General features: G+C 39.0%; 1 protein-coding gene across 2 annotated transcripts in view; it reads right to left on the bottom strand.

Annotated features, from left to right (window-relative positions):
* itgav (integrin, alpha V) overlaps nt 1-17,939 on the bottom strand; it is a 59,365-nt gene extending 41,426 nt beyond the window's left edge. The window contains exon 1 of one of the 2 annotated variants that reach the window (XM_080902290.1): nt 17,610-17,939. In XM_080902290.1, coding sequence (XP_080758416.1) covers nt 17,610-17,779 — 170 coding nt within the window. In that variant the 5' untranslated portion in view covers nt 17,780-17,939. Of the gene's footprint in view, nt 1-1,231; nt 1,813-17,609 lie in introns of those variants that run through there. The other variant, XM_080902291.1, reaches the window with a different exon arrangement.
* Nucleotides 17,940-19,252: the final 1,313 nt, after the last annotated feature.

The following is a 19,252-nucleotide window of genomic DNA, read 5'->3' as shown; positions in this document are numbered from 1 at the left end:
TGTCTGTCCGCTCTGTCAGTCTATTGTCACATGAGACTGCAACATTCCTCTGATATTTTTTCAAATATGGAGAAATGGCAGGCAATCGATGTTTCTCTACACAGCATAGTGGTTTTAGATACTAAGTTAAAACACAAAGTTACAGAATCTGAGTATGTTCCTGTACCAAGGTCAACAGGGCTCTGCTCTGAGGGAGTTATCTGCAATAAAGTGACATTTTCCTGGGTACCTACTGATATATGTTTAGTTGAACAAGGAATGAAATCCACAAGAATTGATTTAACACACACACAAAAAATGAACAACTGGGGTATGGGTTATAGGATGATGTTTTAAAGATGTCTGGGGAAAAAACCTGTTTTCTTAATATACATAAAAAGTAGCACGGTGCAAGTTTGTTAATGTGCATCTACAAAACTGCTGCAGAAACTCTGTGCAGGGAGAGAGGATGACAGGCAGCTTTTTGCTATCATTTCATGCAGACACTCTAAAGATACAGCAAGAAACAAGACCAGGAAGCATCAAGGCAGATGATAAGACTGTTATTAGGATATCTCACACACTCCAGGGAATTTTTTTTTTTAAACGTTTTTCAGGAAATTTTATGACACTTGACAATATGGGAAACACAATTTAAATGCACCTCAGGTTAAACCTCCTCTATGACTGAGGGCATCGGCACTATTTTGGGACTGCACTTAGTCTGTTAATGATGTAAATTAACTAAACAAAAAGAGTCTGAAAACAACTAGATCAGTAGTGTTCTTTTGAGAGAACTACTTTCACTTCAGTAAAACTGGATAACCATGGATATCCACTGCTTCAGTAGACGAGAGTTTAGAGCAACAAGCCTACATGGCCTCTGGGCACTGTTCCTGTTTGTCTGTGTTTTAAATAAAGTTACAGCTGGTGTAGCTGTGAACAGAGAAAACCTTTTCTTGAAAGTTATGCCCTTACAATTTGGTTAATAAAGAACTGAAGTAAAAGTTAAAAGTTAATGGACTGCTGTTAATGGACTGTCTTCTAATTTGTTGTCATAGTAATATGTTTTTAAGATTTAACAACTCAGAACTTGTCACTAAAAAAGAAAAGGGTCCAAGTGTAAAACTTTAGTAAAGTACTTTAACAGAAGCATATATAATGTAAAGTAAAGCAAACCAAAGGTTACATTGAACAGGCGCTTCTCCATCACCATCATTACCATAACCATCTACTCTGCTACAAATCTTACTGTAGGTTGTTTGAAGGCTTAAAGAAGTCCACCGAAAAGCCGAAGTAGCTCCCCTCGGGTCCGGAATATACGTAGGGATTATCCACATCCAGGTTGAAAGAGCTGGAGCGATAGAAGTGTAAACACACCAGGACCAGCAGAGCAGCTGTCCGTGTCCCTGCCATGGCTGCTGCTGGAGACCTCCGCGGCTTCACCGAAACAAACACAGACGCCCAAGATGTTGTCTGTCCCTTATCAAGTTACTCAGTTAGCTAGAGGTGTTGTGGCCTGTATGCACCCACGGTGCAACTTTAAAATGCCTAAAATCTCAGCCCTGCTAACAAGCGTCCCCCCCCCCGCAACCGTACGGAGAACAAGTCGTCATGTAATTGTTAAATAAAACACATTCCCAGCTTGTACCGGAGCTAACCAGCGTCACACACAGCGCAGGGCGGGGGGAGAGTCAGTCTTTCACCGGCGATTCGTTAGTTTGTCTAACCGATGAAAGCGGCGTAATCTCGGAACAAGCTCGGGGAGAGGCCGCGACACTGTGTATGCGTATGGTGTGGGTAAGTGTGTCAAGCATAGGCTCGCTCCAACTAGCTAAAGTCAAGTTAAACATCCAAACACAGCAAACAACTTCCGTCGAATTCCCTTCAAAACAAAAGCATGATTTTCGGCTGTACCGGGAGTTGGGAATTTAAATCAAATGTACAATTTCAAATGTAGGAAGGGATTCAGGACAGTTGAGCTTATTTCAAGATAGCTAGATATATAAATAAATATAAATAATAGATAGTTAAAGTTATTTTCAATCATTGCCATGGTATCATTGGTAGTTACTGTTGTTGTGATGATAATTCATAAATGCTCAGACATTCCATCAAGTCCATATACACCCAGGTTCTCTTCCTGCCAAAAATAAGCTGGCCACTAAGCACTGCCGTTTCCAAATAAAAAACTCCCATTAATAGAGAGAAAATACATATAAGAGAAATAAACTGGATCCAGACCATCAGGAGACACATACAAAAAAAGTCCTAGAAATGTTTGTGCCACTACAATTCATTACAGTTGTGAGAAACACTATGTATGATGCTCTGCTGAAAAAGCAGTAAAATTCCATCAAAAACCACTTACTGCACTTACTGCAGTTATGCAGATTGCATAATTGCAGTAGAATAGGATATTTATTTCCTATCCTATTCATAGTCTTTTATTTTAGGTCACGAGCAGTTGTCTAAGCATTTCACTGCATATCCTACTGTGTATGACTGTGTATGTGACAAATAAAATATGAATTTGAATTTGGGAAGGTTACTTTTAAAATGTATTCCACTACAGATTACAGAATACATGCCCCAAATGTATTTTGTAACGTATTCCGTTACGTTACTCAATTAGAGTAACGTATTCTGAATACTTTGGATTACTTAATATATTATCATGCTGTTTACAACTACATGAATGTGATTTATTACTATTACTTAAGGTCCGCGGCTCCGAACCATAGTAAAGGGACCTCTGGCGAATATGTCGGGTTCCGTGTCGGGCTCATAGCCGAAAAAAATAGCTTTACTTTGTTGCCTGGGTCAAGTTTGCTAGCAAGAGACAGAGAGAGGCATTGAAAGGCTGCTCCAACGGAACTTATTGTTTCGGAGGAAAACACGAACACAGTGTACAGTCAAGTCTTAATCCGGTTGTTCAGTGATGACGCGACGAATCCTACTTCCGGGTCTAAAGTAGTCTGCGTTTAATATGGCTTTTGTGTTGTTAACATGTTTAATGTTATGTATTTTCTTCTATTTGATCTCAAAAAGCTCCTAAAACAGTCAGTGATCCCTGTTGACCTCCCTCGGCTTTTATTACCACTAATCATTTATTTAAGCTCAGTCTTTAAAACCTTAGGATGTAACTACAGCCCAGCCTATGCAGCAGTATATGAATGACTAACCTCGTATTGTGGATGGATTATCTCAGTTGTTCTCCTGGCTGAAGTTTGGTCCTTTTACAGCATCCTGCCATGCGATTACATTTGTTCCTGACCACCGAGAACACTCACGGTAACTTTTATCGAGTGGAAAAAAAGTTAGCTTGTTTATATTATGCTAACATAGCTGTGTCGCTAGCGGTCACCTAGCACATCATTATATACCAGCTAGCCCAACTTCAGTAACCCTACAAACGTCACTGCTGTTTAGTTTTCTGTCTTCATTTATGTTGGAAGTGATAGCAGAGCTGTACGTTTTAATTTGTTTCCAAAACCCTGCAGTCAGGACATGCTATATTGTATTTAGATAGAAGCTAGCGAGCTAACTCCCTGCTAACTTCTAACTCCGTTAAATGTCATAAATTCCGTTTTCATGGATGCCTGGATGTTAAACTCAATTCTTACACCTGGTAGAGCAGAACGCTGATCATTTTATTAAAGATGAAAGACTTTAGACAGTTTTTCAACTCTCAGTAATGCCATAGTGATCGTTTGATATGTGGACCTGCAGCGGAGTTTAGACCCAGACACGGCTAGTGACGTCAGACTGAACAACCGGATTCCGTTACTCCCCAACACTGTTGCAGTCAACTCTTCTCAGTACAATGGTGGCTGCTATAGGACAAACATGTTGTAGTCAGCCAAAAGAGATCAAAACATTAAATTTAGGCTGTACCACATAACCAACTTTTTTTCTGTTACTGTTTGTATATAAAAAATTTTTTTTAAATATATTTGAGGAATACATATACTTAACAATAGGTGTAAGAGCTAAAAATAATAATAAACAAAAGGCTATGTGTCAAGTATTTTATGTTTTTACCCTTGAGTCACTTTTTGGGCCCATCGGCCCACCAGGAAAATGCCTGGTATCCCAGATTAACCAGCCCTATATTGAGGCGAGTTGTCGCAAACATCCTGAAGTTTTCTGCCAATAACACTTGTTCGCAACTGTTAGCCTCTGTTTGCCTGTGTTAGTGAAACTTTCCTTGTTCCAGTTGTTGTCTTACAGCTGGTTGTCAGCTTGTCACAGGGTCGCATGTGTAATCTGCTGGCAATAAGTAACTGCAACAAAATCTGAAGAAATTGATATGCACATTTTTGTTTGTTAGTGCCCTGACTTCAGTTCAGGAGATGAGTGGTGAATTGAGGAGGAAGAGGAAAGCATTTTATCCAGAATCCAGTCATGCTGTCTCTTTTCTTCACATTTCGGTTCTTTGGTGAAAGAGACCTGTTATCAGACAATAAAACACCTTCCCATTTTGAATCTGAAAGTGCAGACACAAATTAAAACTTGCATCCACAACACACAAATGCTCATGAATTCTCTTGTCCTCCACCTTTGGCGTACTATGTATTTGGCCAATTTCTAATCACATACACAAGACACAGTTAGGCAGGAAAGGGATGCCCCTTTCACTATCTCGGACACTGTATTCAAGTTGGAGAGGCAACACTGTGACTTCCACAAACTGGCTCAAGTCCTACATATTTTAATGGATTAATTCAGGCAAGTTTATGAGAACATATTAATTTGTTTTGGAAATCATTATTACACACTAATCTATGTATATTTATTAAACCAATGTTTGTTTGTATGTTTGTTTGTGACCTTATATAACACATTATTAATATAATGCTCTATTTATAGACTATTAGCAAATTATTTAGCCTCCATAGCTTTGGGATTGTTAAAATGCCTTTAATCATATTAACTAGACTGCACATACCAAGCTTTTATTCTGAAGGCCAGGTCCTTTCCCTTTCTTGGTGTCCTTGGTTAGTCAACATGACAACACATCCTGAACAGGAAGTCCATTCCCCTGCATCAAACAGCATGAACACACACACACACACACACACACACACACACACACACACACACACACACACACACACACACACACTTTTCTAAGACAGACATAAGGAGGAATTCTGACTGTCATGTAGCTGTTTCCTGTTCTGTTTTGCTTCATTCTGGGTCATCAACTTATTATCATCAGTCATGTGTAAAAGCTCCCTGAAGCACTAATCATCACAAATACATTTGGATTATGACTCAGGTGTAATAGTCAATAGTTTACTTTTATAAATAAAAGTTTAAAAGGACCTTCCTATTTGTGAGAACATTACACATTTTACACCTCTAAAACCCTTCACCACTGTCAGCAGATAATATGAAGGACTGGTTTGTCTCGTTAGCTGAAACTTTTTTACTAGATAATGGAAACTTTAAACAACAGAATTAATTCATTTGTTCAACCTCTCATGTTTAGGCAGTTTGAAGTGGACACTGAAAAGGGTTTTGCTCCTTAAACAGACCAAAGAAAGCAATTTCTTGATTAATTGTATTTGAAGTAACAGAAGAATTCACAATTCCCCCCCCCCCCCCCTTCCCTTAATTAGCTGTGGTGCAGAGATAGTAATAAAAGAGGTGATTTTAATTTAGATATTGGGAAACATTGCCTAGATTTGACAAAGCTAGACTGCTCAAGCCTCATATTTGCTTCAGATCAACTTTGCCATGTAAATTTACAGAGTAATGACTGAGGATTTTGTCCCTCTGCAGTACAAGTGGTTCGGGAACAGACTTCTCTGGGACAAACTGGAAAAGATCAATGATTACAGCAAGCAAAGCTAGTTTTATTGTTGGGCCCTCACTGTTATAAGACAGATTCATGATTTGACTCTTATAGTAAAATATTCCAATCTTTCAGATCCAAATGATTAAAGTTTCGAATATAAAACTCTGAAATATAATGGATAATAATGGAACAGAACAGACTTACATTTCAACTCTTATCAACCACTTAATGCACTTTACACCTGAAGTTGTATTGCTCTTTTTTTATTCATCTAACACCTCATTCTATGCATTTTATGCTCTTCGGTGTGTTATGTAATTTGCTTCCCATCTAAGGTTGATTAAGAATTATCCAAGAGGAGGTGAAAACCCATGCAAGCACAATGAGGGCATGCCTGTCCACACATAATAGCCCCAAAGAAACCAACACAGTAAAAGGTGACTTTTGTAAGTCTTTAACAACATTACACATTTTCTACAGATTTGTAACATATTTGCAAAAGGAAGTATCCATCTGCCTGCTTTAAAAATGCCTATGATTAAAGCTTCTCTGAGAAGGGGACAACTTTATTGTTTACTAGTCACTAGCATGAGCCCCTTTTCAGGGATAGGTAGGTACCACTTTTGTTCTTTTCTATTCTTGAAAGTCATGTTACAACTTTTGTAAATTTAGCTCTAGAAAAGGCGATGGGGTAAAAGAATGAAGAAAAAACAAGAACTAAGTCTGATAACAAAAAGTTTCAAAAAATAAAGCCCTGAGCCCAACGTGTAATCAAAAGAGCTGAGTGACAATCTCCTGCTTTCTCAGTTTGGGACTTTTCAGAATAATCACATACAGCAATACAGGCCAGTTTAGAACAGGGAAGCCTGAAAAAATCAAGACAATGGAGTCAAAGTTCATTGCAGTTTGGCACATGTCTGGAATTTTTGAAGGCCAAATGGCACAGCTCAAGTAAAAAGAGATCTGTCAAGTCTAAACAGACCAGTCCAGGGCAACTCTGCACTTGTTCTATGCTAACACCCCCTCTCCCCTTTTTTCTTTTCTCTCTTTTTTGCTGTACACATAATAGTGGTTTAAAAATCAAATTTCAGAGTCGCTGATCACAAATAGCATTCAGCTCTAACAGAACTGCAGCCCAAAGTTTTTCTGTCTTTGTGTATGAATCCACAAGTGGCCAAGTCCATGTAGCTACAGAAGCAGCTCATATGCGGACAAAGTAGGCAAGCTGAGGGGGTTTCGTCTTATTTGGCTATGAGCTGCTCTGAATCATTGCGCCAATGAAGTGTACACTCAAGAATGTGTGGCAGTGACTCCCTTGAGATTCACAGGAAGGGGGAGGTTATATGTTTATGTTTGGAAGGGAAACAGCATTGGTGTAATACATAGCATGATTCATATGTTGATGGCATAAGGCATCAAGATAAACACTTAAGCGTGGTTTTGGTGACATGGTCACATTTGTATGAATGTAAAGGAGCGAAATCAGAGTGAGCAGGAGAGAGAGAATCTACTTGTGAAAGAGAGAGAGATGTTGTAATGGACATTGCGTAAAGCATAACTATGCAGATTACTACCATGTAGAGCACAGATGCACATTAGCCTGGTTTTAATGTTTAAATCCAAGTATCCTCTTGAACCTCTCTCTTTATGAGGGCCAATTAAAGTTGCAGAGGGAGGAGTGAGGAAATTTTTGCAAAGTGAGGACATTTTGGCTGGCCCTCTGCTTGGACTGTGTCTGTCTCCTTAAAAGCTATCTGATGATTCGGTCTTGTTTTTTTATGGTTTGAGGTTAAACTTGTTGATATTATGATAAGGCCTAAAAGAGTTGGTGGCGACAGATGAAAATTAGCACACTAGTATAACACCCCATTTTAAGTCAGTGATACTTCTTAGCACACAGTTAAAACATCTAGCGCTTACAGAGGAAAATTACGACTTTTGGGGTTGTCTCCACCTAACAAACTCAAAGAGGATTTTTTTATGCTTATATCCTTATTTTTATTCTTGGACCTTTCTAGAGTAGCTTTATATGAGTCACAGTGCACAGTTCCTTATTTGTATTTTCTGTCTCTCAGTGCGGATCCTCATTTTCCACTTTGACACCTGAGCTTTAAGTTTGTAAGGATTGTGTTTAGATACACTAAACCTCAGTGTTTTAAACGTTTTTAAATATGGTATAAAAACATACCTGGTGTTGTAGAAATCTAGGATAAATTGAGTTGAAGTGAATTTTATTTACCTTTGCTAAGGGGTCAAACACTAGTACAGACAAGGAATTCTTTTTTAACTACATAGACTGCAAGCCCAAAGACTGTCTTAGAACACAGTGCGCAAAAGATAACTCGAAAATCTACATGCAGCATATTGGAAAGACTGGGCAAGCCTTCTTGTAAGTAGTGGCCTTCAAGAATAGAGACAACATAGTGCGTTTAATCCAACAAGGTCAACTTCACACAGAAAAGTTGCAGATTCTTAAACTCTTCCATTGCTATAGTTAGAAAAACACACAATGTAATGCCTAGCCTCCACATTAATAAAGCAGTGTGGGATCGTATTGACAGGACTGACAGAATAAGACAGCCAGCATCCAAAGAAGAGATTTAAGTGTCCTCCGAGAAGCCTGGAGAACTATTGCTGAACACTGCTTAAAGAAATGGCAAGAAAGCTTGCCTAAGTTCAAGGACTGAAGAATAAAAGTAAATATTGTTAGAACTGCACAAACATCTTATATGCTATGGAGTCCATATATGTTTCAACCAATTTCCCATTTTCCTAGCAATATACAATGTAACCATGTGTGCCTCAAGATTTTCATACAAGACAAAGTAGCAATTTCTGCACATTTATGGAAAAATTTGTGTAATTTCATTGTGTATAAAGACATTTGTATTGTTTATTTTACATATTTGTAATGTCACATGGAGAAGAAACGTTTTTTGTGAGTTTTATAGTAATATTGCATATAGTATGTGTGGCGCATCTCATAACAATTATGTCTTGTGGTTGTTGCAAAAGGTTAATGCAGGGTGATCAAAAGTATATTCATGAACTGTAAACAGCTCCATTGTGTGAAAGTAAACTTCATCTGAAAAATCCAATGACAATTTGGCCCTATACGAAGAGCTATCAGCAGTTCTGTATCATCTTATAGCACAAGAGAAAGTGTGAGTCCACTGATGTCATGCATCAGTTGAAAGCACAGACTTCTCTATAAAATAGGAGATGCTTGAAGCCACTTCTCTCCAAGAAAAACATCAAGGAAAGACTGAAATGCTGCACAGACTGCAAGGACTGGACAGTAGAAGAAGTGGAAGGTTGTTTTCACTGATGATGCCCGTTTCTGACTGTTAAGGAATTCTAAAAAATTGACAGTCCAAAAGAGGAAAGGTAAATGCTACCATGATTTGTGCCAATGGTGAAGCATCCTGAGGTTATCTAGGTGTGTGGTTTCTTTTCATCCATGGGATTCTGCACAGTCACAATTCTGCCCCCAAACACTGTCATGAACTAAGAATGGTGCAAAAGTTCTTTCAACAATCCAGAAGGAATTTAGTGGTGATCTGTCTATTTTCCAGTATGATGGAGCAACATGTCACAAGGCAGAAGTTATAACTAAGTGATTTGGTGATCATCAAATTAACATTTACAGCCAGAAAACTCCCCAAATCTTAATCTAGTCAGTCAGTCCTTAAGAAGCAAGTGAACAGCCTGTGATTGGCTTGCAGCACTGATAAGACAGGAATGGATGACCACCAGAGAGCTACAGAGAATTTTATGAAGAAGTTATGAAGAAGAATCATCACTGTACATACTGACTGCATAAATTTGATTTCTTTCCCAGTTAAATTCTTTAATCTCATGAAGTGCTTGTGATTGTTCTTCATTATACTGAAGCAGAAATCAAGTGAACATCATGGTGTATAAGAAAAATTCAGAAGGAACCAATTAAATAAGTAAATCATAAGACTTACTAAAATAACAGCAGCAGAAACTAATTTTAATAGTTTTGCTTCCTCCTAGAGGTAAAGTAGGGGATTACAGCAGATTTTCTTCCGTCCATGAATAAACCTTTACTGTGACCGTATTTTCCCATCAGATAAACTGTCATTTTACAAACAAGAAGATATTGGTTCACAGAAAACACAATGCTAAATATAGCATTTTTTAGTAGCAGAAAAAGAATACTGAAGTTTCATATTCAATTTCATATTGAAATGTTTCCTTCCTTTTCACGTCTTTCTTTAACATACTGCATAGAGTGAGGCTTCCTTGTAAAACTTACCAATCACACCCATAACTAGCGTGTTTTCATAAGCCTAAAGGGTAAAACTTCATGACAATAGATCTGGGCTTTTCGCACCCATTTGGTTTCGTTGTCAAAGTGCTATGTGCTCTTTCAATTCTAAGTGATTGGCCACTGGAAAAGCCCAGGGAGTTTTTCAATAAATTGTACAAAAATTTAATCATGTCGGACCCTTCTTCATCGTCACATATTCCATATATCCGAAGGTTGTCTCTGCATACTCGGCCTTCCTGCTCGAGCAGGTCTAGTTTGACGCTGTTAGCCTCTTAATGAACAATGACACCACCTGTAGCACCTTCTCAGTCTCTATGATTCACCCCTCTGCCTCTTCCACTCTAGCATCAACTCTTCTCAAGTCACGTTTAATATCCGCATATTATTCGTTGTTATCTTTTCTAAAGTCACAAAGTTCTTTCAGGATATTCATGTTGGGTGGGTTCAGCTGTATCCATGCCCCATGTGACTAACCTTAGCTCAGGAGAGTAGCTCCTACCCGCATGGCTTTTCTCTGTTTCCTTTTCTGTTAGAGTTGTGACTCTCATACTATACTCATACCACTATTATCAAAAAGATTACCGAAGGGGTTGTTCACACCAAATAGGAAAGAGACAAATAGACTGTCATTCTCTTCAAATCAAATCAAAATGTATTTCTATATCACATAATAACACAACAAAGTTGACCAAAGTGCTTCACAGTCGGTCAGAACAATAGCATAGGACAGAATAAAAAGAAACAGATAGAAGGAGGGCAGGAAACAAAATGACAATTGTTTGAAACAAAAACTAGCCACGAAATAACATACTAATTTGAATCAAAAGCCAGACTAAAATAATACGTTTTAAGATGCAATTTAAAAGACTTGATGGACTCGGAGGAACAAATATAAGGAGGGAGGTTATTCCAGAGTCTGGGAGCTACGACAGCAAAGGCCCGATCACCTCTGGACTTCAGACGAGACCTCGGTTACATCAGGGGCATTTGATTGGAAGATCTAAGTACCTTATAAGGGATATACAAATGAAGGAGTTCGCATAGATAGCTGGGAGCCAAATTATTTAAAATTTTAAAGGTAAGCAAAAGAATTTTGAAATTGATACGATAATCAACAGGGAGCCAATGTAGGTTGGCTAAAACTGGTGTGATGTGGGCATAATTTCTAGTACCAGTAAAGAGACGTGCAGCTGCGTTTTGAACTAACTGGAGCCGGTGAATAGAGGAAGATGGGAGGCCCGAGTAGAGGGAATTACAGTAGTCTAACGTGGAAGTGATAAGAGTGTGAATGAGCTTTTCAAGATCCTTCAAAGGGAGGTATGGCTTTGCTTTAGATATCTGACGCAGCTGCTAGAAACTGTTTTTCGCCACAGCTGAGATCTGTTTCTCGAGTTTAAAAGAGCTGTCCGGGAAAACACCAAGGTTTTCTAAAATTCTCTTGCAGGTGGAACCAGAAGTGCCCGTTTGCAGATATAACAGCTGAACATATCCGTTGCATTCTTTCTACATTAGAAATCAAATATTCTTCAGAAAGTTCTTCCCATATGTGGAAATTCCCATAAATGTGTGACATTTGTAGGTTGCTTTGCTTTCAATCTTCTGTCCATTTCATCCCAAACCAGCTCAATGAGATTTAAGTCTGGAGACTGCGCTGGCCACTCCATGTTTTCAAGCTTACTATCTTGTTCTTTTTTTTCTGAGGTAGTTCCGACATAGCTTGGACTTATGTTTTTGGTCGTTATCTTGCAGCAGAATGAACCCCTGACCAACTAAGCGCAACTCAGAGGGTATTGCATGGTGCTGCAGAATGCTGTAGTAGGGTGCCTCTCCCTCTGTACAAGTCACCAACCCTGGATCCAAGCGAAACAGCCCCAGACCATCACGCTTCCTCCTCCATGTTTGACAGTTGATGCCGCACACTGTGGAACCATCCTTTCACCTACTCAACGTGCTTCGTTACATTTAGCCGTTACACCAGGTGCGTACCATGACTGAGTTCATCTGAATCACTTCTACTGTAGCTGAATATAGTACAGTATACTGCAAGGACAGAAAAAAATGAACTTTTTTAGTGAAAACTGCTCTGCTCAGGGATGGCACAGATCACCTAATGTAGGTTTCTTGTATAAGAGCCACTACTGACAGCCTGGTTAGCTGTGGAGGATGAGGGATGCCAGGGAGAATGACAGATTTTGCTACTCAATTAATAAAAATAAAAGAATGCAATGATTGAGGCCTGCAGCTAGAAGGAGCCTAATGCCAGTATAAGGACATCCATTTATAGGCTTTTCAGGATATATATTAAGGATATAAATTTAATACATATCCTAATCAAGTTAAATACGAATCTGACTTCAGCCCACAGCCCAGCACTGTAGGTTGACAGTGTATAAAAACATAAAATATTGTGACTCCTGTGAGAGTGCTGGATTGACCGTCCTGAGGTATACTTTTCCACAGCTCTATACAATTCTGAACGGATTCTCCTAAGTGTATAATAAAGACTTTATTCTTTGTGATCCTATTCTGGGTGTTGTATTTAAACCTATACTCGGGCTATTAGAAATGGCAAAACATTTTGTGTAGAACTCCAAATCAGATGCATAAGGTGCCCATTACAGGGATTTTTCTCTGCTCATATTGTTCTGTAATACATGGACAAAAGTTGACATTAGGTGAGGTTCTTGATTAACAAAAATAAATAAATAATGACATCCTCAAAATGATTTGAGTATTTCTTGAAATTCTAGGTTTCATTACAAGAGCGGAAGCAAGCCATCAGTGCACATTTACACTTGATAAATATTCCTGCTTATCATGCCAGCGCTCAAAACAGTTTTTTTTTGACGTGAGGCACAGGGGGACATTGCAAGCCCTACAATAAATAGGTGTTTTCACCCTTGGGATGCCAGCATCCAGGCACCTCCTGCAGTACCTCCTGGATTGTGTAGCATCGCTGCCGTAATAACGCGGCATGCAGGTGAGTGTGGGCGATGGTGCTGCTGGTGCTGAGCCTACAGCAAAAGACAGCATTTCCACAGCAAGGTGCTCCCAGAACTTTTTCTGAGTTACCGGCTCCTGACCCTGGCTCCTGCATATCTCCTTGTGCAACATAAAACTGTTCACAATGGCAATGTCCACGAAGTGATAAAAAAAAGTCTTATACCACTTCTTTGTTTTTTGTTGAACACTGTAATAACCAATGAGAGCATCAGATAAATCAACACCATGCATGTTCTTATTATAATCCAGCACTGCATCAGGAACAGGTATTTGCTTTGCCGACCACGCCCCAGCCTCCTTCACTCTACGCTGCACAGTCTTTCCACTGAAGGCCCTGTGCACTGTGGAGCACATCGTTATCTCCCGAGTCTCAATCCACTTGACAAAGAGCACTTCATCTTTTCTAATCCAGCGCATATCTCCCCTCTCAGCTCTTTTAGGAAAGTCATTTTTTTCTGTGCGGGGAAAGTCACTCTGGGTTTTTTTAATGGTTCCGCAGCAGCCAAAGCAATTCTTATGCAGATATTGGAACAGCACAGGACTGGTATAAAAATGATCCAAATATAAAGTGTAGCCCCGACCAAGCAAAGAAAATGGCAGAAGATCTAAAACGGCTGAGTAGCTCAGACCATGGCTTATGCTGCTTTCACTCTTCCCTGTGTAGACAGAAAAGTTCCATGTGTAACCCGATGCTGAATCAGCCAGAACAAACAGCTTGTATCCCCGCTTTGTGGGCTTCGCCTTCATACACTGCTTGACGCTAATTCTAGCCTTAGATGCCACCATCCTCTCATCTATGCAGATGTTTTCGTAAGGCTGGAAATTTGCTTTGCAGGCATTCACGATTTGGTCGTAGAGCGGCTTGATTTTGAAAAGCCGATCGTACTGCGGGGTGTTTCTTTTTTTTTTGTTTTCCTCGTCGTCTTTCAGGTTGGAGAGGTGCAATGACCACACGATGGCCTCAAAACGGTTCCTGGACATATATTCTTGGGGGAAGTGAAAATTGTATGGCCATTCTCTTTTCCAGTAGTCAGCTCTGTGGTGTACACTTACAAGGCCTGTGAAAACAATAATAGCCAAGAAGACGTAAAAGTCTTTCACTGTCAGATCAGTCCATTGAAACTTTACACCAGCTGCCTTCCTTCTCGCAGCATTGGCATTGGTATTTTGAATGATTGTCTGTACAACAGGTACACTAAAGAAAAGCTGGAAGAGCGAAAGTGGAGACCATGATGCCGTCTTGTTAAATGTAGGACCAGGTACCCTGGAGGGCATAAACTTGAAGGGTTCAGGATTTCTGTCCTCCTCCTTTTTGTTATGCCACATTTCTTCCTGTTCAGGAGGCCCACTCTTCCGAGCCTTAGACCTAGCAGGCTTCAATTTAGCTTTTCTTTTGGCCGGGCTTTGCAGAGGTTGTTCATAGTCATCATTGTTGCTGCTGTGGTAAATAAAGAATACTTATTCAAAATCTATGAAAAACTTAACTTTATAAGGAGTAGTAAAATTAAGATTATATACCTTTCAGGCAACTGGGGGACAGTGGGAGCTGAGGTAGATTGTGTGGCTTGGGAATGATATTGCTCTGATGGCTGTGCAGGGGATGAGGGACTTAGGGGCTCATAGTCGTCATCATCACTAATGAAACAAACATAAAGGTCAAAAAGTTGATTAGATTCTTCTAGACGTGGAGTTTTCAGTGGGAGAAAGGTTCACTACTCGTCTAAAAGACTTCTTCAGTCTCAGCTGAATTTCTCCACCTTATCAACAAATACAACATAGATAATGACCAGCACTCACACCACTGCCCAACAACGGGCCGTGAAGTCCGTTTCATGATCACTAACATGCAAATTGTCTCGACCATTGATCAGTGGATAATAGCGGCTTCTTGCGCCAATAACGGTGTTGTGCCAAAAATGGATTTCCGGTATTTGCCAAAAAATGATTGCGGGAATTTTAACTATTATAAATGAATTGTTGACCTATTATCGGCCAGCAGCAGGTCAAACATATCTCTCATGAATGCTATCAAGTCATTTGGATGAGAAAGAAGATTCATATCACAAACTAGAAGGTACAAACAATATTTGTTCAGGTGACTTTTATATACACCTTTTAATTATTTGGTTGTCACCGACAACCAACGCGGGGGGGGGGCTTACTGGGCTTAAGCCCGGGTTGTTTTGTCAGAAGCCCGGGGTCTTCTGGAGTGTTTTCATAGTTACATGCCTGGCTGACAACTGTATAAAACAACAACTACACACAATATTCGAAGCACATAGTGCACACTGTGTAATATTGGTATGCTCAGACACTGAGCGACTGAGCGAGGGGGCGGGGGGAGCTGCTGCCTGCGAGTGCGCTGTTGGAGAAACGGAGCCAGGCAGACAGAGGAGAACTGAAGTTTGAGCAGGTACCAAAGCAAATCATTCGTACTGTACAAATAATGTAAATATGACGGTGAATCACAAAAGATTGATATCAAACTGATCACTTGACCCATATTACATTACTTGCTCTTCAAGTGAATCAACAAATGGCGAAATGAAAAGCCGAACAACAACAATGCTGTTTCTTTAGAGTCTTAGCTTACATGTGTTTATTTCATATTTTCAGTTGTTACCCTCCACGGCTAAATAAATCGGTTTCAGTAATGTACAAGAATGGACATAAGGAGCTTCTTTCAAAGAAAAAAACTCTGATTGATGTTATTTTATATATTATGCTTTGTATGTTGTTCAGTATATTTCTATGCAAAACAAGAGGAACTTCAATACACAGCAGTATATCCACAGTTTAAACCAGATATTTACATACACTTTATGGAAAACACAAGAACATTTTTTTTACTGTACAACATCAATTCAGAGTAAACTTGTTTTGGATAAATAAATATTGAAATATCTTTTGAATTCGTTAAATGTCAGAATAAAGAGAGCCGTCTATTTTTTTATCACTTTGATCAAATTTAGGAGTACATATACACTAAGTTTATTGTTAATTAATAAGAAAACTCCAGACGATTCCATTCTGAGCTGAAGAAGCTTCTGATAGGTTAGTAGAGTCCATGTGAGTAAATTGGTGGCACACCTGTGGATGCATATAAGGCAAAACACAGAGTCTGTTTCTGTGACATGGGAAAATCAAGAGATATCAACCAAAACACCAGGAAAAGAACTGTGGAGCTCCATAAGTGTGGCTCAATTTTGAATACAATTTGGTGCCATTTACAATTAAGAAATACAGATAGTTTCTCTCTTTACTCTTAAAGTTAACAAATGTTTTTTATATTTATCTAAAAAATAAACATTTAGTCTGATTTGATGTTACAATTAAAAAGGTGTTTGTGTTTTTATCTGAAGAGTACATAAATATCTGGTTTCAACTATATATTTGATGATTGTCAGCACAAAGAGGGAGAGAGAGGAACAGAGATGAACAAGAGCAGGTGAGACAAACATGTTAGTCAAATGGTTGTTTACCAAAAGTATCACCGTATCATAGGTACTCATGTATCTCGTACCTAGTGTTTCTTTTTAGGTTTGTTATTTTTCAAATTCTATATTTATTAAGTTATGCAGGCTTGTTTGCACAACAAGGCTAAATAATTATATAAACTTTTCTCAATCTAAATAGTGGACTTTGGTAGAATTAAAAAATAAGTGTAGTGCAGGTCTATGATGATTTTTAGTGCTACTGTCATCTAGTTCTGATTCTGGTTCTGTCTTGGTTAAGTCCTCAGTAGTCCTGATTTTGAACTGTTGTAGTCCTGTTTTAATTCCGGATCAGTTCTGGGTCTGGTTGAATTGGGGTTTAGTCCTCGTGTCTTGATACAGCCCCGACTTTGTTCTGCCTTGCTGCTTAATTAAAAAACTAGTTTAAGGTGTCCTGCATACTTGATATATATTTTCCCTACATGAAGCCATTCTTTTTTGAACAAAACCCAAAACAGAGCCCAATCTTTCAGTCATTTCTAACCCCTCCCCCCCCAATCCCACATGCATACTACCCTTTAGGGCTAAGCCCTGGGTGTATCAAATGTCTGCCTCTGCCTCTGTTGCCAAGACAGATCTTGCCAAGAGGGGAGCAGAAATTGTAAGAAATATGACATCACAGTTCCATACAATAGTTTAATTGGCCAAAAGTGACTAGATTGATTATAACGTGGGTGCAATTAGCCTCTTTCACTTCCTGTGTTTGCAGCCTTTCCCCTGTTCTCTGTGAATGATACTCATGATCACTGATTAATGGTCCTGACAATTTGCATATTAATGATCAAGAAACTGACCTCACAGCGCATTGTAAGTCAGTGGTGCTAGTTTCAGCCACTATCAAATGTACTGTTGATAAGGTTGGGGAAATTCAATTCAAGTTACTGGGATGAGTAATGAAACTTTTCTCCCACTGAAATCGCGATGTCCAAATGAACAGAATCCACTTTCTGGGATTTCCACACTGGATGACTGACCGTGCACCAAGACAAAAAGATAAAAAGCATTCACCAATAAACCTGAGATTGCATACCTTTGGGGCAGCAGTATTTCGTAGCCCGAATCGCTGCTATTTTCTTTGTCTACCTGGATGAGATCTTCGTCATCTGACGAAGAATCGTCAACACACAACTCTACCTCACTATCTTTCGAAACGATCTCCAGCACGTCCTCATTCTTGCACGATTTGTTTTCGGAGGCCATTTCTGCAAGTAAAACGTTCAGCACGACAACAGCGCACACAACGCAGGACTGGCGTGTAATGCGTATCGAGTGTAAACATTAGTAGTCTTCCTGCAACTTTAAACTAGTCGGGATAGTAACTCCGGCTTCTATTGGTCGATCTGCAGTGGCGGGACGTCCTGCGCCGAGCGCGCGTCGCGTTTTAAGAAATCCAGCTACCTTCTCCACGCGCACGTGACGTCACTGGTTACGTCTGACGCCTCGCTGGTTAAGGAAGCGTGGGCGTGTTTTATGAGCCGAAAGCGTGTTCGTGTTGGAATTTCATGTGTTTTCAAGGAACCCATTCAAAGGACAAGCCTGTATGGCGATACTCTGAGCTGATCTGTCCCTATAAAGTGTTATCCACAATATGTCTGTAAACAATGAAATGTGTTATTCTGTGTTGGTAAAATTACTTGAAAATAATAATTAGTTACTAATTAGTGATTACATCTCCAAGAAAGTAATCCAGTTACTCTATTTTACTGATTACTTATTTTCAAAAGTAATTAGTTACTTTATTACTTAGCCATTTTTTTAAAAAACATGATACAACTTGAATATGTTATAAAGCAATATAAATGATATCATATAAAATGTAATCAAATGAATAAGTCTATTTTTAAAACATCTTTTATTAGTTTTAATCTTTTAACTTCATGCACATTGCATCAAGCAAAAATTTAATTATATGCTCTGACCTGAAGAAATTTGTTTAATATTTAAACCTATTTTCTGCATATTACAGCATATAAAATAAAAAAACTTTTGTGTTTACCCTCACTCTTTCAAGGAAAACAGCAATAAATAAATAAAATCGAAGATTCAGCTGCACCAAGTCCTGTCATTCTTAAGTCTGTTTTCACCTGTTTAACAGGAATGGGGCCGGTGGAGGTTTGCCTGGTGCTGCAGTGGTCACGTCATTGGGGGTCCAGGGGTTTCTCTGAGAATTTCACATTCCCGTGGCAGCGTAATTTTTCATTGTCACTTTTTATGGAATCAAACTCAAAGTAATGCCCGTACTTCCATTCTTTAAACGCTGCATGGTCGTACTCTCTCCGCACTCCATATTATCGATTGTTGATCTAAACACATTTGGTGCTGTCAGGGATGTTGCACACTCGTACGTCATTGTCATGAGACAGTCTCACAAACAAAATCACAGTTTAGTAATGCAGTAATGCAGCGTGCTTATGGGAAAGTAACAGTAATCTAATTTCTTTTTTGCAATCGTAATTTACTTGTTACTTGAAAAAAGCAATCGGATTACAGTAACATGTTACTTTTAACACGTTACTACTCATCTATATTTAATTTAGGTTAAATTAAAGTAACCTAAATTAGGTTTAATTTAGGTTAATTTATGTTACTGTCAAAGTCAGCTTAAACACACTGATAATTGTTCAAGTTGTAAATGGTCACCAGTGGGCATTTTGCATTGAGATGTGAAGAGCT

Source organism: Rhamphochromis sp. 'chilingali' (genome assembly GCF_963969265.1).
Source record: "Rhamphochromis sp. 'chilingali' genome assembly, chromosome: 14".
NCBI lineage: Eukaryota > Metazoa > Chordata > Actinopteri > Cichliformes > Cichlidae > Rhamphochromis > Rhamphochromis sp. 'chilingali'.
Note: the sequence above shows the minus strand (reverse complement) of the source record. Positions and strands in the feature narration are given on the sequence as shown.